Raw genomic sequence first — 24,285 nt, forward strand, 5'->3', positions numbered from 1 at the left:
CTTTAGCTCATGGGGCCTCCCGCTGCCGCTGCGCCACTGGAGCACGATTTCTGTTCTCATCCTGAAGCAAAGTTCTTAACCTGAAGCACTATTTCTGGGTTAGCGGAGTCTGTAACCTGAAGCGTATGTAGCCCAAGGTACCACTGTACATAGTTATGGAGGTGCATGTGTCTTGGCCTATGATTTTGTTGCTGATAGTATTTAAATTGTTATTTTTAAGTACCTAAACACTGCTTTTTATATTAAATTAAATGGAAGGCAATCCCTTCCCATAGGCGTACAATCTATGTGAATGCAGATTCATCACTGGGCGTCAGCGATCTACAACCTGCACTGCAGAGTTAGTAATTCTAGTCTGCACCACTTGAATCTCAGAGATTTCTCTCTCTCTCTATAAAGTCCAAAAGTCACTGTAAGAGAAGAATAAAAGTTCTGATCAAAGTCTTATACAAAAGCTTGTTATCTGCTGGCCAGTAAGCCGGGACTGATTATGTCATGAACAACAACACAAGGACCAAGGACCGGGAACACAGGGCAGCCTTAAGACTTGAGGGTGTGATACGAAGAGCAAAGTCAGGTGCTGGACTTTCCTTCATTGAAAGTTGTTAAACAGAGATTGTATCTCAATCTGTCCCAGGGTTCCCTGGAATGAGGGCTGTTTGTTAAAACCACTCTGAAAATTGTATCTCTGTGAGGGGAGCTACAGACCTAGCAACAACTCTCAGCACCCTTAACAAAGTAATAATAATAATAATAATAATAATAATAATAATAATTTATTATTTGTACCCCGCCCATCTGGCTGGGTTTCCCCAGCCACCCTGGGCGGCTTCCATAGAAACAAAAAATACAGTAAAATATCACAGATTAAAACTTCCCTGAACAGGGCTGCCTTAAGATGTCTTCTAAATGTCAGGTAGTTATTTCTCGCTTTGACATCTGATGGGAGGGCGTATAGCTCCCATAAGTATAACTCCCATAATTCTTCAGGGGAAGCCATGACTGCTGAGAGTGGTATCGCTTTATAGGAAGAATAGCAAGGTTCCAGGTGTGCAGCCCAGCAGGTTGGGGAAAAGGCATGGAAAAGGAGATGAGCCAAGGGGCTAAATGAGAGAAGAAGATTCCTGGCATGCAGCCTCTCAATGCATCAAGGAATATAAAGGGAGGCTTATCAATCTCTGGACTGCCACCAGAAAGCAACTCAGCCCAGACTTGGTACTTCAAGGGCAGCGATTTATAAAAAGCTTTTCACAGTGATGGGGGCAGGGTGGGATTTGCTAAAAACATAGAAGCTGGGCTCAGTAAAAAAAGAAGTTGGCAACCCTAGTTGTGAATGACAGGGACATTCAGCAGGCCTCACACTTGCAGGCTGTGAAACTACCTATAAAAGTAGGCAGGGCCTGTTCTTGTTGTAGCTCTGCAGACAGCAGAAACTGGAAAGACTAAAGCATCGTCTTCCTCTCAAAGTCTCTTTCCCCAGTGGCCAAAAAGAAGCAACAAAAAACAGACACCAGGGAATGGATGGATTGCATCACATGGCCATTCAAATAGCAGCACTGCTATTAAGTGAAGTTGCTTCCAGCAACCTAACTAGGCAACGGGAATTGCATTACACAATCATTTCATAACAGGGCATGCTTACGAGTTCTCTGTGTGCACCACTGGCTTCCATTAGAAAATCTAAACTGGAATTCATCCCCCTCATGCAAACTGTCTGGGTTTCGAAAAATTACCTTTGCTTGGGCAACGGTACTTGCCACAGTTATTGTAGGAGCAGCAAGCAAGCAGAATGCAGGAAAGAAAATAAACATTGGTCTTAGACAGGAGGAGGAAACAGAAAAGTAATTAAACATTTGCATTACTAGGCCTCTGCAAATGCTGCTACAGGGACGTGCCCCAAGCACTGTGTATAAAACAGGCAAATATCCAAATGATTCTCTACCTAAGTAGGCAAATAAACTGAGAGAGAAGATAGAAAACTCTCCAAATTGTTTGCGGTCAGACAGAAGAAGCAAATTTTTAGATCCTGGGATTTGCACATTAATATCCTATATACTCTCCCTTTCCTTTCCAGCAGATCACGAGGTAAACCAAAGCACTGCAATTTTTTTCTTACATTTATTCTACTTTTGCCTTGCTCAGCTGTATCCTTGAACTGTGCTAATGCCTACTGAACGCAACTGGGCTTTTGACACAAAGGTTAAGGCTGCATAGAGTCTCCCAAGAACAAACCATTGTTTTACATTTCTACGCACGTATCCTCCCCAACTTCCACTGTACTTTCTCCCAAGTAAGTGCATACAGGATTGTAGCTTAATTTGCTTCTGAAACCCTAAACGCAGAGTGTGACTCACCTCCTGCCTATCAAATGGTAAGAGGAACCTATGAATGTCTTCTAACTCATTTACTTAGCAGCCTGTCAGGACTCAAGCCTACTTACTGTGGGATCACTCTGAAGCGGTGGGACCTTAGTGGTAATAGGCAGGGATTCCGCCTGCACACCAGAGATGGGGATCGTGTGGCCCTCCAGATGTTGCTGAATGACTTCCCAATCACTCCAACATCTGGAGAGCCACTGATCCCTGTGGTACATCCTCAAACCATTTTTTGGTCAAAAGAGTGAATTGCAGAATAAACCTGCAAATAATTATCTTGAATAGTATTTGGACAGAGTAGGAAAAAACTAAAAGTAAATGCTCTTTTTCCTGAACAAGCTAGTGATAAGGCCAGTTCCTTATTAAAGCTTTCGCTTGAATCTTGTATAGCAGAAAAGACAAAACAGCTGGCTTGCAGCTGATTTCTGCTGCAGAGAGAGTTCCTTTTCTTTATGCTTTGGCAGGAGCAGGCTCTGACTCAGTCGTCCACCATGAGCGGTGATGTCATTGCTCATATGGAACACCTGTTTCACGTGTGCTGCACTCAAGACACAGGCCTAGCAGGGCCTAAGAAGGGCAGACGCTCTGATCTGTCTTTCACACATGTAATCTAGGCAGAGGACCCTGCTGCGCATGGAACACGATAAAATTCTGCAAAGGCGGATGGGTAAAGGAGCAGAATGATTCGGTGTTCTGAATCCAGCACAAGTCCCTCTGGAGAGGCAGCCGTTACTCCCAGGCGGCCAATTCACTCCTGACCTTAAGGCACGATCTTTTTTTAACTGCAAATGGCTATACATATTTTGATTTGTGCTGCTACTATGCATTCTCTCTTATCCACAAATTCCCAGTTTGTCTAGCAACCGAGCCAGCTGTGGCTGTAATATACAGCCCCTTGCCGTCATTTTGGAAGCAGATCAGTTTCCCCAAGGAAGCAGCAACGAGGCAAAAATGCAGCTTCTGCCAGAAATTAAAGCAGCTTAATTCACACAGAGAAACAAAACTAGGTTTTTAGGTTATCATCCTCAATGACAAAGAGGGAGTCACTAGGACTCCTTGGATCATTGTTAGCAGAGTGGCACTCTCACATCGGAAGCAAAAATGCTTTTTTCCTCTGCGAAAATGACTTGGAGAGCGCAAGATTTGTCAATACAATTGTGATGCAATGCATGGGCTAGTTTTGAAATGTAAGATGGTGTACAAAGGACAGTCTCACATCTGTTGCTCCACACACTCTTGCCCTGACACCCCCCTCCCCACAATGCAGCCCTCAAACTGAAAATGGTCCCTCCCTGTTTTAAGGGGATGTGGTATGCTTGCATATGTTTATGCAGAGCCACATTGTGCCCTTCTGCAAGAACCCTGTGTGGGCCAGCCTGCCGAGCGTCAGGGCTTGGAAACTGCTGGTTTGGTCACATTATTGCAACAGTGTCCCTTTTGGCACAGCAAGGCAACTGTTCACCTGGAGATGAGTAAAGGAAATAAGGAGTAGAGCGGGGATGGGAAAGAAGCATGATCAGAGGTTCAGGGACATATTCCAGCCAGGCAAAACACTTGGGGTGTAGACTGGAAGACTGTCAAGGGGCCAGGTGGAAAGGTTTGGAGGGCCACATTCATTCTCTGGACCTAAGATTCCCCAGCTGCAGGGTAGAAGCCAAAACTGCTGCCTGCTGCAGATGAACGCAGCCATTTAAAAAAGGGGCGGCTCCTTTCTACAAGGCCGCATCCTGGGTTCCTTTCGTTGGGCATACTAGACATGCTTAGATATTTGGCTGAATACACGAAAGCTGAAAGCAGGGGTGCACAAGAGCCCTGTCCTCAATGTCTCTGCATGCATTGCACCACTTGCCCCCAACCCTGGACCGTGTTCGCTTGAACATAAAACCCTACATGCATTTGGGAATCCCAATAAAGCCAGAGTCCCCTCATTTCACAGAGAAGTCTGGTGCTCAAGTGAACACAAAGAGGCCTTCCCCATGCAATGAATAGATTGGGGGTGGCTGTGGTGACTCACATCAGGACAGTTATGTTTGCCCCACCCCCCTGAAGCTGCCTACTGCAATTGCTGTAATGAATTTTGAGAACTGGCTTTTATAGGTAGTCCTGGGAAATGTTGCGTTTGCAAAGTAAAGGAAGGATTGGACCCTGATTAAAAATAAGACACGAGGCTTTGACCAGCAAGGCTCTTGGAGAAAAGTGCATCCACCACCAGGCCATTTTATTAGCAAAAGAATCTTTTACACAGTGCTCGTAAGAACCAATCATATTTCCTCTGAGCATTTCATCAAACCCCACGTGGGGAAAAAGTAATACTACAACACTAATTAGCATGCATATATTTTGGGGTAAATAAATTGAGAACTACAAAGGAGTAGTAAATAACTTGAGAACTACAAAGGGGTGCATCTGGCAACCCCAGAGGTGAGAAATAAACATGATAAGAAGGATGGCCAGAAAGACCAGATCACTATCCCCTTCATGTGAGATCTGTTTCCTGGCTCCAAGATTAACATCTTAAGAATATATATAAGAAAACTACATCAAAGTAACTTGCCTACTATCTTTATGGCCCAGGAAGCCTGCCTGGCGAAGCAACTGCTGTGTACGCTGTGTATGTGACGTGAGAGAGAAATGGGCAGTAGGGTCAAAAGGGCCAGAGATGCAGAGGTGTGGATTGATCAAAAATCATATCAAAATACAGTGGTGCCCCGCAAGACGAATGCCTCACAAGACGGAAAACCCACTAGACGAAAGAGTTTCCGTTTTGAGGTGCTTCACAAAACGAATTTCCTATGGGCTTGCTTCGCAAGACGAAAATGTATTGCGAGTTCCTGCGATTTTTTTTCGCTCCCCACCCCCTTTTTCTAAGGCACTAAGCTGCTAATAGCCTTTTAGCAGCTAATCCGCTAATCCCTTAAGCCTTTAATAGCCGCTAATCCGCTAATAGCGCTAATCTGCTAATAGCGCTAATCTGCTAATAGGGTTGCTTCACAAGACGAAAAAACCGCTACACGAAGAGACTCGTGGAACGGATTCTTTTCGTTTTGCGAGGCACCACTGTAGTTTAAACCCAGTCAACGCAATGCTTTCATTGCTGACACAGATGGCTTACTCTATATTTGTTATAATTCCTCATAGCAATCCCACCTGATCACTACATCTCTGGATATTTGCACTCCTACAGGAAACATGAAACAGGAATCGTATTCCATATTTGGTGGACATGTTCAACAACTCGGGTTTGGGCAGGCAGAGTTTGGCTTTGTTTCAAATGTTACAGCCCAGATTGTAATACTGTTGGCCTTCTATCTGTTCCAGGGGGGCAGAAAGGGGAAATTATTCATAAGGAACTTGGGCAGAGATAGCAGGCAACTAGAAGGCTGCAGACTTTACAATTAAGGACTGGATCACCAGGGTTTGGCAACTAGCTTTGGGTTTAAAAAAAACTTACCTGGCATTGCAGTGCTACGTGAACAGTGACTAAGGGCCAATTTGTGGCTAAGTGGCTGCCCATCATCATATACACAGGCAAAAAGGATTCTAAAATTGTTTCTACCACACAATGACTTTTGGGACTGGTTTATGCCTGCAAGCTAGATAAAGGCAGTCGGACTTCTGGAATGATTGACCTCAATTCTGGGAGGAAGAGGAGAATCGACCCAGTACTTCAAAGTTCATTTTAATTGCTGGGGGTTATATGCATAACAGTGTCAACATATTTTTATATAAGAACCATGGCCATTTAATGCAAACAATCATGTACGCACCTGACACCTGCACTCTACAGCTGTGCCAGTTTCCTCTGCAGATTGCTGCTGCTGCACCAGTGGCACCTGCATTCTGGTGCTACAAAATACCCTTGTATGTAGACAATTTCATGGGGGTAAGGTCTATTGGTAGCATTTTGAACTGAGCTTAGAAATAAGACCCAGTGGATATATTTTAGTACCGGTGAGGTATGTTCTCAGAGCCCTATGTAAGTTGACCTTCAAGGAATTGTCTTCTGAGCTAACTGCAGTTTCTGAGTATTCTTCAGGGGCAGCTCCTCGTTTGCATTGCCATAGTCTAACATGAATGTTACCAGGGCAACTGCAGCTACATCCACAAGTAAACAGTCAGATCACCAGCCTCGGCTAGTAAAGGTGCTCTATGCCACTATAGTCAGCTGGGCTTCTGGTGACAAAGCTGGATCCAAGAGCACCACCAAACTGGGAACTGATCCTTTAGAAGAAGGATTCTCAACACAGCGCTCTTCAGATGTGGGAGACTCCTGCTCCTATCATCCTTGAACATTGACCATGTTGGCAGGGGCTTATGTTTGCAGCATCTGGAAGGTGCCACGCTGGCTACTCTTGCTTTTGAGGGAATGCAATCGCCACTTCGCATTACAGAAATAAGGCATCTATAAATTCTTGTTTAGTAGCTACTGCTTGGAGAAGCCAAGTGTGAAATAGTTTTATTCTTGTGAATAAGGTTTTCTTACTTTTTGCAGTCCTTTACTCCTAAATGAAAGCTAGTTTTAAGAAACGAGGTGCAGAATCCTGCTTTTTGTTACCAGGCCTGCCATTACAATTCAACATAAACCTTGTCAAGGCTTGTATCACGCATAAGTGCACAAGCTCTGAAACAATTAGATACATTCCTAATTATATCAGTTACCCACTGCTAGACAATAAAAAGAATGGGTTACAGATAGGATTGATGTTTAAATCTCTCTCCTGTAGGAGAGGTGAGTGTTTGGCAGCTAATCCCTGGCTGAAGGCCTCCCTCTGGTGGCTGCTTTGCAGGGAACACCCTGAAAGCACATGGTTTTTTCCACCATAATTATTAGGGAGCACTAGAGCAGGGATGGGCAGAAGGTAGATTGGGATGTACAGTGGTACCTAGGGTTAAGTTCTTAATTCGTTCCGGAGGTCCGTACTTAACCTGAAACTGTTCTTAACCTGAAGCACCACTTTAGCTAATGGGGCCTCCCGCTGCTGCTGCGCCGCCGGAACACGATTTCTGTTCTCAACCTGAACCAAAGTTCTTAACCTAAAGCACTATTTCTGGGTTAGCGGAGTATGTAACCTGAAGCATATGTAACCTGAGGTACCACTGTATTGGTAAGAGCTCTGGTGGTTTACTTCAAATCAATCACAGCTCTTACTAGTACACCCGCAATGTATCTGGCACAGGTTTCTGGCTCCCATGGGTCTATAAATACCAATTAAAAAGATTCCCCCTTCCTGCCCCCACCACAAAATCTGAAATTGGTTCTTGTATCAATCACAAATTCACAGGATGACCAATTTGCACTTAAAAGTGCTGTATGTTGCCTACTCTGGCCTAAACAACCTGATTTGATACTTTAAATTAATGAAGTCTTCTAACATATCGGTCTTCAACTCGTGAGTCAGGCAGGACCCACTACTCCAAGGAGGGGGAATTGTGGCTCTCCTTTACCATGATGGCTGGGGCCGATGGGAGTTGGAATTTAACAATATGCAGAAGGCCACAGATTCCAACCCCTGATCTACAGTTTGGATCCAAAGATAAACTTTAGGTATTCCCAAAAGTTGGAAAAAGTTCAGAAAAAAGCAACAAAAATCATCATCACCATTCACTGAATTTCATCTGAGGATCACAGGGTGGTTTACAATATAAAAACATGAAAACACATAACAAACAAACAAAACTTAGTAGAAAAACTATAATTGTTATTTTTTAAAAAAAAAAATCCCTGTCCCCTCCCCAATTTGTGTGTATTGTGAAGGGTGGGGAGGAATTGAAGTATTAAGGTCCCAATGCTGCACATGGGAGTAAGCCACGCAGGAGGTATGAGTAGGTATGAGCTTCTCTCTACACATCAGTAGGGTCCGAGGGTTTGCCTTGCTGTTTTGTGTCTCTCCCCTCCCTAGCTTGGTTCATACGAGGAGGTAAAACCATCCTGTGACAATAAACAGTTTCCTTTAGTGCCAAAGACTGTCATCACAAAGCAAATGAGAAAGTGTATTCATTCAGGTTGGTGTTTATTTTTTGTAAGGACATTCCAGGTTAGGATTAGCAATAAGGACATCATGCTAATGGGAGTGAAAAATTATTCTGAGAAGACACTATTTAAAGTTTCAATTCATTTGGGGGGGAAAAGACTTTCTTCCTGTGAAGTTTCTCTTAAAAATCAGTGACAGTTATATTACTAAATATCAAAGAGAAAAGGATTTACAAATTTAGTTCTGCTTTTAAAATTGTTGCAACGCATACAGTTTTAACCAGAATTAACCAGCAATTTTACATCTAATATTCCAATATAATAATCCAACTTGCCATTTAAACCAAAGTGGAAAATAGTGATTGTAAATGAAAATGTACATTTTACTGCTGTGTGGAAACTGTGTTTAAGGTCTGCCGTATACAGTTTTTTGCACATGCTGCCTAAAAGGCAGTTCAAACACCTGTAGATAACCGTTACACAAGTGAAAAAGCTCTATGTAATATACCGTCATCTACTCTTCAGAAGCCAACGGGAAAATGGTTGTGTAAAAACACTTTCATTATAAAACAAAATGAACTTAAGTTAGATTGAGACAAGAAAACCTAGAGCCTGCAGACAACATACGATTTCTTCAAGTGTGTAAATAAAGAGGGAAGGAGCTCCTTAACATGCTGTCCTCGGCTCTACAAATGGGAGGAAGTAGAGAAGCAAAGCTTCAAGGTATAAGGATTAGAGCCATCTGCAAGATAAAAGGGAAACGGTTAAGAATGTCATTTTCGATGGTTTTGTGTCTTGTATCAGCCTGCTAGTCTGAAAAAAGAGATTTCTTTAAGCAATTCCTTAACTACTGTGAAAAACTGCTACTAAAATACTAGAATCTATTTCTAGCACGGCAGTGCATAATGCATCAGAACTCAACCAAACCTTTCCCCTAGAAAGAAAACACTTTCTATGAAACTAGTTCCATGAAAACATGGCTTTATAGAGTGTTGCTCCCACGGCTTCCATCAAAGTTGCACTTCTGACGCAGAAGTATCACACAATCAGACCATTTAAATAGCATTATCGTCTTGATGGACAACACAGTTTTCTCCTAATACATCTATTGCTGTTGTGGTCACTGAATGGTAAGTGGGTACACAAATTAACCAAGTTGCTATTGGATATTACCTGTGACATCACTCACAAAGAATGACTACTAGATACGGAGCTTGTAAATCAAGGCCTCTGCTCTTACTTTCACTTTAGGGCAGAGAAAGTGACCAGTTACCATTTTACATGTTTTCTTCATTGTCCTTCACTGACAAAGGCCAGTGTTGATCACAGCACCCCGGACCATCATTCAAGGCACCCCAGGGTGCCATGAACACCACTGGTGTACTGGATTGTTTTATTGCACACAGTCTTGGTATTATATTAGTGAGATGGCATATAAATTCTTTAAAATAAATCAATAAAACCCTTTAAGAATGTTTCAATACAGTGACTTACTAGGGACTCTTATCTGGTAGTGATTAAGTACTGTAAGGGCTTCCACTGCATCTGTCTTGCATTCCCACTCCAACAGACCAGAAAGTGTTTTGGCTGAAGCTGTCAAAACAAGAGTTTAAAATGTTTGCTTCACACCACCATCGGTAAGTTAGGTTTCTTTGAGCACTTAAATAAAGTCAAATATTCACTTACGCTTTGGGTCAAATACTTTGTATTTGATAAAAGACAGAACTTCATGATCATCACACAGCTGGAACAATAAAGTGAAAATATGTTCATTAAACACCAACCATCTAATTCTAGAGGATGTCACTTCAGAGCTGCAGAAACTGGCGATTTCTGGGATAAGGAGGACACTTGGCACAAAATGGTTGATTAACTTACTTTTTAAGCATCTAAGCATCTAAGACAGCAGCAGGGAACCTTCAGCCTGCAGAGCTCATTAGGTTCAGCATGGGCCCCACTCTCTAGTGCACCCAAGTGTTCTGTTTTGAAGTGGTCTGCATGAAAATAGCTTGCTAAAACAAGAGGTTTTTTCTTCCATTTTAGCAAGCAGTTTCAGTATAAATGGTGTCATGCTACTGAAGCAAAGCACACTTCCACTGCCAATCAGCTGAATGGCAGTGGGAGAGCACCTTCGAAAGGAACTGCACCATGAGCGGAAAATGGTTTGCCTTTAAACCGCTTGCTAAAATGGTTTCCCCTCCTTTTTAGCAGACAGCCTCAATTCAAACCAGTCTATGATAAGGCAACAAGTCTCTTTGAAGGGGCATTCCAACCAGATTCAGCCAATCAGTGCTGGGAATTCACCTTAAAATGAGATTGCTATAACTGTCCATCAGCAGATCAGTGGTTACATCGACCCCCTTTTTACTTTGATAGGCATCACATGTCATATTATTGACTGGTGTGTGCTTCCACCCACCTATCAAAACTGGCCTGTAGTGAGTGTAGAAGAAGAAGAGTTTGGATTTGATATCCCGCCTTTCACTCCCTTTAAGGAGTCTCAAAGCGGCTAACATTCTCCTTTCCCTTCCTCCCCCACAACAAACACTCTGTGAGGTGAGTGGGGCTGAGAGACTTCAGAGAAGTGTGACTGGCCCAAGGTCACCCAGCAGCTGCATGTGGAGGAGTGGAGACGCGAACCCGATTCACCAGATTACAAGACTACCGCTCTTAACCACTACACCACATTGGCTCTCTGTAGCTGCAAGATCCAGCTCACTGGCCAGATCCAGTTCCCCAACCCTGATCTAAGATATAAAAAATGGAGTCTACTTTAAGGGGGTTAATACATACTGACACTTGAAACCTAAATTACACTTTAACAGCTATGATTCCTGCAGCTTCCTACCTTTACAAAGCTCTCTTCAGTCACACACAGTGGAACATTATAGTAATGCAACACACAGGATGGTGGCTGAATGATATTCTTGGAAGCTTGACCCGCACTGGTAAAGCGATTGTTCTTGCTCATTGCAAAGTCTTTATAACTGCTTGTCCCATCTTCCAGCTCGAATATCTGACTAGGAACAACTGAATGCTGTTTGGATACACTACAAATAAAGAGTACATATTTAAGAACATCTTTGGGGAGTGTAAAAAAAAGGGGGGGATCTTTTTTATGGAATTCACAAAGCAAATTTCTTAACATACAAGATATGAACTCAAAGGTATAATCAACATTTCACTTGTATGTCTCACATTTGTCAAGTTATTGAAGGATATCGAATATAGAAGTATTTACATTAACAAAGTGTTATAACAAAGTTTACCCTTAGCATATAAGAACAGTATTCTTAAAAAAAAAAACACTTTATTCAGCAGCATTTCTAGTATTATACACTGCTAGACAACTTACACATTAAAGATGTGCTTTAGCTTTAGTAGCAAGATGAAATGCACACATACCAAACATTAAGTCTCTTCCCAAACAATTTGACGTTATTGAGATGCGTGACTGCTCTTTCCACAGCATATTCATCACCCATTTCCACTAAAGCTGTGCCTGGAATAGTCTTCATAAACTTCACCTGCAGGGTTGTTAGGGGTTTTTGGAAGAAAAAGACAATACAGTTTAAAGGATGGTAACTTAGGACATTTTCCAATTTGGTTGGAATATGCGTAGCTCCGGTTTCTCTTCACAGTAATTGCTCATTATTCTTTTAAGTTTAAGAATGGCTGGGGAAACCCAGCCAGGTGGGCGGGGTATAAATAATAAAATTATATTATTTTTATTTTTTTATTATTATGATGTGCCTAGACTTTTTCTTTTACCTTTTCAATATTTCCGTACAAGCAGAACAAGTTGAAAACTCTTGAGCAGTTCATCTTTTGCTGGTGCAATCCACTAACCATGACAACGGAACCAGAGGGGTTGCCCCCATGCATGTAAGATGAGGAAGCCTGGGGAAGTGGGTAAGCAACAAGTTCTGGAGTATCCCGAGATGCCATTCGGTATCGGCTCGGTAATGGTAACAGTGGACCATGCGATCCTAAAGAGAAAGTACTGTCGAGTTAATTTGGTTGGGAAAAGTTTTATTTGATCTGATACGAAGATTAAAGCTGCCAAGTTTCAGAAGCTGCCAGTTTTACCCATCTCCCCCCCCCTTCCCCCTTTTCTTCCCAATGTCCCAACAAATGAAACTGATTTGTAAAAATGTTACATGGGGAAAAAAATATAAATGAGAGACATTGCACACACTTTCGTAAATCAAGAAAATACTTAATAAAAAGAAGAAGCTGCCAGTTTTATTTTTTGCTATAATGGGCTATGCAGATTTAGCATCAACTACTGAAACATTGTTTATCTACACTAGAATGTTAACACAAACGACCAAAATATACCGTTTTTTTCCATGTATAAGATGATTTTTGCTAAAAAAAAACTGTAGGCAAAAATTTGGGGTGGTCTTCTACACGGATAATGAATGCAGAGCGGGGCGGTCGGTTGATCAGTTGACTAACACAGGATAAACAGCTAAAGCCACAAGCCAGACTTAAGAATAAAGGACTCTACTGTACTGATTTCAATGAGCTTCAGCACACCTAAGTGTTAGATGGTGGTCTAAGTGCGCTACTGCAAGTTTCAACCTCAGTTTTAGAAGTGATTTATGTGTGCAATATGAGAAGTATTAAGAAACGTTTCATTTTCTACTGTGACAAAGTTAGCTGCAATTTACAAAAAAATCTTGTTTGTTCACAGAATGACAACTTGATTTATAGTAAGCTGTGTAAAAAAAATGTACTGGCATTTAAAAATAAAAAATAAGATCATGAAAAACTGGTCATAAATGGATGCACCATGTAGCCATAAAAGAATGCAAACTCAATACATCTTTATACCTAAGTGCACTAGGGCATGAGAAAGGCTCCCTACCCAAGGACAACCTACTGAGGGCCACACGCCGAGTTGTGGGCGGGGCCAGATGCAACAGTGGGTGGAGCAACAAATGTAAATTTTAACTCTGTACAGTAGGCTTGTTTCTACACAGCCTCCCACACCTCTGTCAGCCCTCCAGCCAAGAAAGAGGCATAATCAGAGTTCAAGGACATATTCTAGCCAGATATAAAGATGCAGGGTGCAAAGCCAAGCCAGTGAGGGGAGTGGCCTGGCCAGAGTTCTGGGGATAAATTAAACAGGCCTGGAGAGCCAAATCTGACCCCTGGGCATGGGGTTCCCCACCCTGCACTAAGGCAAAGCAAGCTGGTTCAGGGGGCACAATGAGGGCAGCTAGACAAATGTGGAAACTGGTGCCTGAACAGTGAAGCAAGACATTTACAACTGTATTGGCCGATTTTCCAACTTAACCCATAACAGGAAGCCATATTGTAACTTACCATAGCCATCATGCCTAAAGGATGAAGGGTGTTCTCCCAAAATAGCTTGCCTCTGGCGGCCTTTCCCTCTATCTAAAGGGGGGGAAAGCATTATTAAACCAAAGCAACTCCTGCTTAAAGATAGTGGAACTTCACCAGTAAGGGCAGAGGGGAGTATTTTCTGGTTAAGAACCCTGCTGGATCAGAGCAAAGGTCCAATAGTGGCCAGCCTGATACATCCACGTTACTTTTAAGATGTTCTTTGCATACTGTAAACTAACTGTTTTAAGTTGATTTGCTCCAGCACAAAACACAATTGTCAGATACCAAAACTATTGTTCGCTTGAGAATATTGGGTTTGAAAAGATTTGACATTTTAAACCTAAGAAGCCTGGACAATTCTCTTAACATCACACAATACAGCAGAGAACAAATTGCCTATAACTCTCATAAAAACAAGTTCTAAATGCAGTACAATCAAAGGACAGTACCTGAATCACACTATTAGCTTCAACAGCAACACATTTTCAAAGTGGGCTTCTTTCAAGAAGTTTCAGCATAAGCCAACAAAAACCTGTATTACATGGTTTCATGATCAGTAAACAGAGAGTACCATATTTGTGTACATACATAATCATATCAACAACTTATGATCTGGGGAAGTGCTGTGAAGACTATACATTACTATACCACTAATACAGTCTATTGTATAATTGCAATGCTGAAAAATTGCACTATTATAATCACTTTTAACAAGGAAACATTCTTCCAACAAGCCGCATTTTATACAAGAATGTAAAGTTAACCAAGGGGTCAACAGTACTGGATAAAAGCAGTACACCAACCTAAAGTAATTATTTGCAATAATCAAGTAAAACTGCATTACAAGAACAAGCAAGGTAGCTTTAACTTTCACTGCTTCTTTTCATTAGGCAATCTGAAGTTCCAATACCTCAACTGATTGTGCAATGGGAAATGAGAAATATCCAGCTGAAGTTGCAAACAGTTCTATCTCAGTGTGGATAATGCACAATATTTCAAGTTTGTTTCCAATGTTTGAGACTGCTAAAACAACCTAGGTTAAATCAAGGAATTAGACAGTAATATAATAATTTGATTTTGATAGTGGGAGAGTAAAGAGAGGTTGTGGCACCCAGAACACAAACCCATTACTAGAAAGCAACTTCCACAGTTTTCAGCATGTGCTATCCGACAGGGAAGTGCTATTCATCTCACATATTAGCCATATCATTCAGCCCTGAAGTTACATAAGACGACAGGATTTTTTTACAACGGAAGTAGCAAATAGCAGCCACCAGAATTACATGTTTGAGTAAGATGCAATGGCAGTCTTCAGCTTGGGAAATGAAAAATTTCATTTCAAACTGCCACGTTCTGAAGATCAGTGGGTACCCTTGAGCAAAACCAATCTTTTCCACCTGACATACCTAACAGAAAAGCCTAGAATGCAAAATGTAAAATAAATAAAACAGCCATCAGTTAAAATCTCCTGCTTTAAATTTTAAACACTAAACTGGGGCACAGTCTCCAGTCTGAAAAAACCAGAACCGAAGCCTGTTTTGTAAAGATCATTCTCCCTGAAGCCAGAATCTTGCAGACTGGTTGGCCGTGGGGAGAGGAACAGACAACAACCTAAGAGGAATGGTTTGAAGAATGCATGTAAAGCAGCCCATCACAAGGACACTTTTGTGTAGACCACTCTTGTAAGAAAGCCAAGAAACTCAGTGAGTACTACATCGCTAGCTAACGAAGCTACTCATTCCTTATCAAGCAGTATGCTGCTCACAACACTAAAAGGAAATGTCTCAAGCATGCCCTGTGCTGCATTATTACAGCTATTGCTGATAACAGATTCTATACATTGTTTAACTCTCAAAACTGCAATCCTGTTTGGAGAAAGGAATATTGGTATCTCTGTTCCCCTCCATCACTTCTTGTCTAGGACAAGGATTGGGTATCTATGGCCCTCTGGATGTTGTTCGACTCCTATCTTCCCTGACTACTGCTACTGGCAATGCTGGCGGTGGTTGATGGGACTTGGAGTCCAACACAATCTGGAGGACTACAGCTTCCCTAGAAAATGAGCTATGAACAGTATATTCAGCTCTCGTTCTGCATGAAACTCTGCTTGAGTACAAAATAAAAAGTATGCAAACTGGATATAAAGAGCCACACACCTCATTCCTTATGTCCCAGGGAATCTTACACTACTCCCCCCACAAAAGAGGAGCCCCTCCAGTACATGGAAACCGAGAACACTTTCAAAAGCAGTTTGCAATAGGACATGGAATTTGCTGGTGAAATAAAATAAAAATCCCAATGAACATTGTAACACACTTGGAAGCACCTGGTTTGTTTTCTTCCAATATTTCTCATTTCACATCGTTTAATATTCTGGGGTAAGGCACTGTTGATAAATACTGTGTGAACTGCATGCCTGCCAGTTGCTTAAATAGTATCTATGTATTTCAGAAAATTAACACCTGAATTGCCCAAGGTAACTCAGTGACTTCCCAGTTTGGTAGTTTGGGGGAGGAGGAATGTGAGCTTTTAATGTAACGTACTGCGGGTGGACAATCTGCTAACCAATACTGCAGCCCCCTTATTAACCTTTTACAAACACTTAATTCTGCATGTCCAAGCCCTAACCTTTAAATAATACATTTTTACAAGCCAAAGCACTACCAGTAAAAACAACCTTTCGGCAATAATTAAAAGGAAAGTTGAAACCTTCACTATGTTTAAAATTTAGAAGATACTCTACCTTGGTAAGGTTAAGTTCCCACCTCCATGTTATAAATGCCTAGATTTTCAAAAGGTACATTACAGCAAATTATACACAAATCATTCAGTTACAAAGAACATTTACAGAAATCAAACTACATAGCTTTTTTTTTTTTTAACATTTCCATGCAGTTGTTATTCAAACTAGCCCTTGCAGTAAAAATGCTTAGACAAATTAGACCTTGTGTCAAATACTGGTGCTTGAGGGGACTTGACAGCATACAGCAAAATTTCAATTAATCTTTAAAGTAAGTGCAGTCCTTTAGAAAGCATTTACACTGGTAAACCTAACTTCAATTTTCTCTTACATTTGAGAAAGAAAATTACCGCAATGTACAGGAGAGTAACAAGAGTTTGGATCTTCCATTTTATGGTGTTTCATTCTACAATGGTAATTTTAAAGGGACATAAGATTGGAAACACATGCAAACTGGTTTAGAATGGGTACAGTCTACCATGGTATTTTCGTGCCATGCAAACCAGAAGTGCTGTAAGTGGTCCTCCTTGATATGCTTGTGGTGATGGTGCATGCAGTATGCAGTCAAGGTGAGTTGCAAGTCTGAGGTTTTTCAGAGGGCCTGTTGATGATGCCGATGTGGTGCATGATGAAGTGTAGAGTCAGCCTGCTGGAGTCCTCTATCCTTCTTAATGCCTTGTCCAACAAGTGAGGAAAATCCTTCCCGTGGAGAAGCAGTGTGCAAGTTTGTAGTTTGTAAGGAAAGTCTGCATCAGTGTCCTCTCCTCCAAAGAGTGAGAGCTGCTTGGAGAAATGCAAGTCCTTGCACTGCAAACATGCTTGCATGTGTGGGCTCCTTGTTAAATAGATCAATATGAACCAGCAGGGGGCAATAATGTTGAATTATTCTTTTCCAGGATTACAAGTCAGGATGCCTATTACAAGAGCTGCATCAGAAATACCTGGCTTGAAGTGACTAACACATTAGACAAGCTAACTGCATATATGTATATATTTAAATGCACATTTAGTACAGTTACCAAAACACTTACCTCGTCTGCCCAGATATGGTTTAGTGTAGTCCCAACTATCATTGTCATTTCGAATGACATTAAGTCGAGTTGGCTGTTAAAATAGAAACAAACAGCAAGTCTTAAATCACTGCTTTCCTCCCAAAAAACATTTTAGAAGCTGAAGAAAGTATGATCGTTACCCTTGCATATTCAATTTTTAGTGTACAACATCCTGCATATATATCTGCGCCGTTGAGTGCTGCTTTTGCCTTCTGAGCACAAAGAACTGATTCAAACTTGATTTTATGTTAAGGATTGTTATTTAAATCGGTGGCCCCCACCAAGAAAACAAGCAGCCACAAGTTAAGCTAATTTAGACCACAACACAATAGATCTAGAAGTTCCTCAAGGCTCTTGCAGAAACACCAATTTTATGTATGAGTCAATGACTAATACATGAAGGACATGAAATCAACAGCAACCCTATCTGTTTAAATTGCATATATGACCCTTTCAAATAAGTAATTTCCAAAATGTGTTCAACTTTAAAACAGGACTAGTATATGAGCAGTGTGCTTGCTATGAGCACTACATTAAAATCTTTTCATTGTCAAATATGAACAGATATGGGGTGGAAAACCCGTGGCCCTCCAGCTGATGTTGGATTTCCTCTGGTCATTAACTGCAGTCACCATGGCCAGTGACGGGGCATGACTGGAGAAGCACTCAAACACTATCTTGAGGATCACAAGCTGTCCACCCCCAGTTTAGTTAATAGTATACACTGCCCTCACCATGGGATAGAAGCCAGAGGGTAGATAATAGGCAGAGATGAGTTCACTAGTTCTCTAGCACAGTTGTTTGCCTGACAGGATTAACATTAGAGGAACACTTCCCCTTATTGAGGCCACTGTGAAATCCCTAGAACATAATCTTCAGAAGCATATACACACAGGTCACCACAAAAAGGATATTCAACCATGGCTTGTATTCCGTTCCTCTTGAATATGACAATACGCTGTACTTTTCCCACAGGGTTGCACACTGTATACAAAACGTCCTACAGAAGAATGAGGGAAATATTCAGATACCGTATTTGAAGCTTTACTTGGCAAATACTATTCAAAATGTTATTAGCACATAAGAACAAAATCCCCTCCTTTAAGCAAGGTAAAGTTTGGACCTAATTATTTTTTTTAGAGGAAGTCACTTGTGTACTAAACATAGATCAAGAAATTTATCCCAGTGACAGATATATAACTACATAGAGAATGCAAGGATATGATAACTGTAAGAGAAAAGTAAAGAAACGTTCTAGCTATAGTTTATCATCAAAACAGTAAGCCTAAATTCAGTTTTATCTCTATGTGCTTCAAACAACTACTAAGATTGCCAAAGTTTTTGTGTTCTTAACTTAGACTATATACCATTTATAAATTGGGAATAAGCAGAATGTAAACAATGGGAAAGGCTCACTCAAATGTAGCCACTAAAACTTAAAAAGACCTTAAAAATACCAGTGAACATAAGAATTTCACCAAAGTGCTAGGGTAATGCTATTCATTACACAAAGATAGTATGACTCTATGAATCATGGTGCATACACAACTGCCCTATAGAATAATGCCTACATGTTTAAAAGAAGGGTGATCTGGGACAAGCTACAAATATACTAGTTTATAGAATATTGCATTGAGTTTTTGTCTTTGAATAATTTGACTAAAGACATTTTTAAAATACTATAGTATAATTTAAAACTGTATCATATGATTTCCGTTAAGACAAGTACAACTATAGTGTACAAATCAGGAACCAATGACAAGTAAAATCGGAATAATGTAAAGAAATGTAAGTGATTGGCAATTCCAAGCAAAAACATAAGTAGTGAGATGTTGCCGAATAGGAAGCAATTTCATTGTCTTCCTTTTTCCTTCCTATTACGGGCTGGTTGAGTACAAAAACATTCACCACAGACTTTAGATTAGAACCAAACAATTATCTAGCCAAAGTAACTCTTCTGCTGCACAGATCTCTGTTGAATGATATAATAGCCTCCCCAACTGTTTGTTTGCATGGAACAAATAAAGAATAACATGTACAGATCTGTGTGGATGCTTTCATTTGCATTATAAGATTAAAGTATATGACCTTGTTGACACTCAACAAAGCCAAACCATGGCTTAGCATGAGAATCTTAATCTCGGGGTCATGGGTTTGAGCCCCATGTTGGGCAAAAGTATCCTGCATTCCAGGGGTTGGACTAGATGACCCTTGTGGTCTCTTTCAACACTACGATTCTATGAACAAGCTAACATACAGACCCCTGTATAGAAGACTGTAGACGCTTTGCTTCCCTTCTGGTTGTTGTTGTTGTTCTGCTGCTGCTGAGTTGTTCAAAGATGGGTTCATGGTTTAGTCCTCCCAGACAAGCTGCAACCTATAGAACAGTGCTTGGTTACAGCTTGTGGTTTGTCTAGGGAGCACTAAACTACAAACCCAGGTTTGGATGACAGGATGAGCAAAACCATGGCATAGAGAGGAAGCAAAACAGCCACAGCCACAATCTCCTCTCTGGGAGTCTGCATATTTGCTCATTCATGCTAAGCTGTGGTTCAGATTAACATTCAATGCAAACAAGGGGTCTGAGAGTTTATCAGAGCAAGATAGGAGACAGAAACTCTTCGAAAGGAAAATATCATGCATTGAAGTCACTTAAAGTTATGCTTAAGATTAAGACATACCACTGTAATTGGATAAAGAGGGTTCTGAATTGATAAGAGCAGAACTTTGTTCCCACCAGAGGGGTCGTCTGTGTTTCCAGGACGGGTAATTCTTTTGCTTGTAGAGTAATTGAAAAATGCTTGTTGCCCAGCTATATATACCGGTTCATCTGCTGCAAATGTCACACATTTTTTGGCACTTTCAATATCCTCAAATTCTACCAAAGCCTGGCGTTTAAATGGCATCATCATCACATAGCTGCAGGAAAAACAATAACCGTTAATGCGCCATCATTTAAAGCCATCATTAAATCATTAAGTTACAACTGATCTTAAAAAACTTTACAATAACAATTACTTTTGCAAAGTCAAATAAAATCTCCTACATTTCTTAAAATCCATGGAAGTTTGTTTGAAATCTACAGCACATGTGTCCATGTAACAATAGGGCAAGTTGGCAGCCAAGGTATATAAATATCTAATGTAGAAGCATAGAAATAGAGTGTTCTCTTACCCAGCTTCCATATGGAGATGAGCACAATGATTTGCCTCAGAATTAACTTCTGAAGGATTTGGTAATTCCAAGGCTTGAGGCTTATGTTTCAATTTAGGAGTACCAGTACAGGCCTTGAAGAAGTCTTTTTTAAATGCATTACGAAGTTCATTTCGAGTCACTGAAGATATAATATATAGTAAACATACCATATGGTTCCAAATTTTTCAAGCGCCTCCACAAGATCTGCCTCCACAACTGATTCACAGAGCCCTCGGACGTGGACCACAGGAGAAACAGAAACTTTGTGATGACTTCCACCAGCATCCTAGCAAAAGAGAGCAATAGACTTTATTTTTCCAATTTCAATATAAAAAAATTTATTATAGATGGTTAACTGACAAAGTACCTTCAAGTTTATACTCGCCAAAATGTAACCCTAGTCTAAAATAGAAACTGTAATTAGCATTAACTTTGCTTAATTTAACAAGCCAGCTTCAGAAACCATGACATGTTAACATAGTTAACATTAACTATGTTACACCAGAAAACAAGACTGCAGCTAATGGAAAGCAAAACTTTCCAAACTCCTCCATCCCAAGGCTCACCCCTGCTTATAGCACAAAACCACACGTTGAGGATAATGTGTCATAGGTAGTTTGCAAGTCCATGACTGTAAGGCTATACCTATACCTTTAAGTCCTATCAAATTCAACAGGACTTTTGAATAGATATTTGTAGGACTGAGCTGTAGGAGTTTGAGCTTTTCCAGATGAGGAAAAACCCCTGAATTTTATTCTTAGTGCTTGAGTAGTACTGGTCAAGATCTAGTTCCCATAGTCCATCCTAGCATTCAAAACTCCCTTTGTTCTAGGCACATTTTGCAGCAAGGAATTTCATTAGCATGAGCAGTTTCTGATCTCCAGGAACAGTACTGCACCTAAGATTCAGATTAAAACTGCAGAGTGGAAGGAAAGGAGGACTTTTTTCTGCCTCCCCACATCCAGTCATACTCTGAAGACTGGAGAAGAGGCCCTCTTAAGAATATTAGGGGGCAGGTAGGGGAAACATGGCTGTGTTTTTTGCAGCCTTCAGATGTAAAAAATGAATATAAGATTTTAGCTGCACTTCATTCATTTCCAGCTTTGTGTTCTTGTTATTAAAAAAGCACACCTAAACATTCCACTGTTGTGCCCATAACCTAGGTTTAAGGTGCCATTTAGCTCATAGCGTTCATATCCCAGTTTCTAACACTGCTCCATCCCCATAACATGCATGGTAAGTAGAACAGTGTCAATACCGGAAGGGACGGCTTGCTTTTCCTTTTAAAGTATCAGAGAAGACATACGCTCCTGCCGAGGGAGAGGACATATGCTCCAAAGCAGTATGTACAAAAAAAACCCCAAATTAAAAATGGCAACATTTAAAGAGAAGGCAGGCATACCTAGCAGTCTAATTTTGAAGGACTGCAAAATCTGCTCCACAAGTACTCACTAGAGTAGGAAGAATCATTTTAAGCCTGAGGGTTGCATTCCCTAACTTTTGGGGACCACATGTCTGCAGTGGGGAGAAGCAAAGCAGTGAATTGGGCCACCCCATTCGCCCTCTCTCACACACACTAACAGAGCAATTATGCTTGAATAAGGATCCTCTTGGCTCCAATGGGTGAACTGCGGTTTGTTTGGGGAATTGCATGACAGAGAGGGGAGGGTTAACCCTTCCATATCCAGGTATAAACTCAACCACCCCAAAAACTATATCTGAACAGCAATCTGGCTTAGAAAAAGGCTTCCATTGGTCCTTTCTGTAGGTAACAATGGAAAACTCATAACTTTCATTTCACAAGGAGTATTTTGAATAACTGTCAAGTTCAGAATGACAGCAGTAGCAGCAAATAATTTTAATTCTGTACTTCTCAGACCAAGAAGGTATCCCAAAACATCCATCCAACATAAATCATTTTAAATTAGACATATCTCTCCACATCATAAGCTGCTGATTTATCTGAAACACACTACATATTCTTGCATACTGCCCCATTCTCTGAGCAGTGTAAGATTCCAGGTGCTTACCCAGGGTTCATGTTTCTTTTAGAATTAGGGACAGCGGAGACTGAGGTGACTTTATGATATATGGTTTATTAACACATATATACAACCTGAGCATGTATGTGATGAGGGGTTCACAACATTAACACCCCAAGAGGGTCTTCCTTCTTCCATAGCCACCAGCTTGGATTCCAGGAGAAATCAGGCATGGCTCTCTCTCTCTCTCTGCTTTTGCAGCCTGCAGCTTTGCTTCCAGCTTCTAGCTCATGTAACTCAACTCTCTACTCTGACCCTTTTTATTTTTAACTAACAGGCAGTTGAGGGAGGAAGGCCTACCCATTTGTCCTCTGACACAGAACCACTCCCTTTGTTACCTTAAGGGCCCATACTTAGAGGGCCACTACCAGACTGGCCTGGATATTCCAGTAAATGAATGTACTGGATACAGGAATTAGAAGAGGGGCTCAAGCATACAGCCTACTTCTCCCACCCCAAACTCATAACAATATAAAATTAAAATGCTAGTACTGTATTCTCTTGTTCATGAATTTTCCTATAAGCATGGACTCTAACCCAGGCAGATGTCATATAGACCACAAGAGGCACACTTCCCAATGAAATAACACTGCATCATAATGGCCAGGGCTCTATAGCAAACAAACTAAGCAGAATGATCATAATCAAGCCTTAGCTTCCTGAAGAAGACAGCACAAATCTCAGGAGCTGAACATAAGTAATCAATAGTGAAATATGCAATGCCGTCTGAATTTCTAAAATTAAATACTCATAACAGCAATTTTATTTATATGTAACAGATGCCAACCAAACCTTTTGTAAAAATATGGACAGTAGAGGGAAGGAAGTGGAGCCTTGATGTTTTCATGAAGGGTACTCTTGGATCTTATAATATGTAACAAAATTCTATTAACATCTTTCTTAAACCCCAATTATAGTGCAAAACTGAATTGTCCCAATCTGAGATAAACTTGGCAAATGTTTTTGCATGATCTTAGCCAGACAGAATATGAACAAAATGGGAATGGCAATATGTAGTGAAACAGCTTCAGAGATCAGCTGACTTTGTAGCATGAAGTGGAATCAACTTATAAAGAAAATTTATCTCCATTTAACATACTGCAAAGGGAGGTTGTAATGATAAATGAAAAAGTACCTTGTATACTAGCAGCTATAATAGCACTACATGTTTCTCAATACATGCGTCTTCTTGCTTTAGGCAAGAAGACAATAACGGATAATAGTACAATAACGGATTTTTATAGTAACAGTACAAATGTTCAACACGGAGAAATTTATTTGTGCTGCCTTGGTTGTACATGGGGAAATGGGAGTTTAAATTTGGCTGTGAAGAATTCAGACCAAATACATCAAATACATGCCCAACAAATTGGATTATATCAATGTTATTTATCAATTAATAAAAATGTGCTAATCCAAATGATCCAAATGCAACTATCCTGCCCCTAACAGAGGTTTAGCCTACAATACTGGATTTCCCCCTAAAGATACAGGTCCAGTCTGTTCTTAAGAATGTCCAAGCTTCCACAATCTCCTTAGGTTTATTTGTTCCAAC

The 24,285-nt window shown here is 40.7% G+C and overlaps 1 protein-coding gene and 1 long non-coding RNA gene across 4 annotated transcripts in view; one reads left to right on the plus strand and one right to left on the minus strand.

Annotated features, from left to right (window-relative positions):
- The window catches only part of LOC310674092, a 36,233-nt gene extending 35,510 nt beyond the window's left edge, over positions 1–723 (plus strand). The window contains exon 4 of the long non-coding RNA XR_014509396.1: positions 154–723. This is a non-coding gene — a long non-coding RNA (uncharacterized lncRNA). The remainder of the gene's footprint in view (positions 1–153) is intronic.
- Positions 724–8,369: 7,646 nt separating this feature from the next.
- Positions 8,370–24,285, minus strand: part of LOC310674085 (heterogeneous nuclear ribonucleoprotein L-like) — a 37,085-nt gene continuing 21,169 nt past the window's right edge. The window contains exons 2-13 of one of the 3 annotated variants that reach the window (XM_083432883.1): positions 20,856–20,974; positions 20,175–20,412; positions 18,408–18,493; positions 17,634–17,730; positions 17,473–17,545; positions 13,681–13,752; positions 12,118–12,335; positions 11,752–11,873; positions 11,195–11,396; positions 10,033–10,090; positions 9,841–9,939; positions 8,370–9,088 (exon numbers count right to left, since the gene is read on the minus strand). In XM_083432883.1, coding sequence (XP_083289009.1) covers positions 9,033–9,088; positions 9,841–9,939; positions 10,033–10,090; positions 11,195–11,396; positions 11,752–11,873; positions 12,118–12,335; positions 13,681–13,752; positions 17,473–17,545; positions 17,634–17,730; positions 18,408–18,493; positions 20,175–20,412; positions 20,856–20,974 — 1,440 coding nt within the window. In that variant the 3' untranslated portion in view covers positions 8,370–9,032. Of the gene's footprint in view, positions 9,089–9,840; positions 9,940–10,032; positions 10,091–11,194; positions 11,397–11,751; positions 11,874–12,117; positions 12,336–13,680; positions 13,753–17,472; positions 17,546–17,633; positions 17,731–18,396; positions 18,494–20,174; positions 20,413–20,855; positions 20,975–24,285 lie in introns of all 3 variants that reach the window. The other 2 variants (XM_083432882.1, XM_083432884.1) reach the window with 2 other exon arrangements.

This window comes from Podarcis tiliguerta (genome assembly GCF_965153285.1).
Source record: "Podarcis tiliguerta genome assembly, chromosome: 3".
Classification (NCBI taxonomy): Eukaryota; Metazoa; Chordata; class Lepidosauria; order Squamata; family Lacertidae; genus Podarcis; species Podarcis tiliguerta.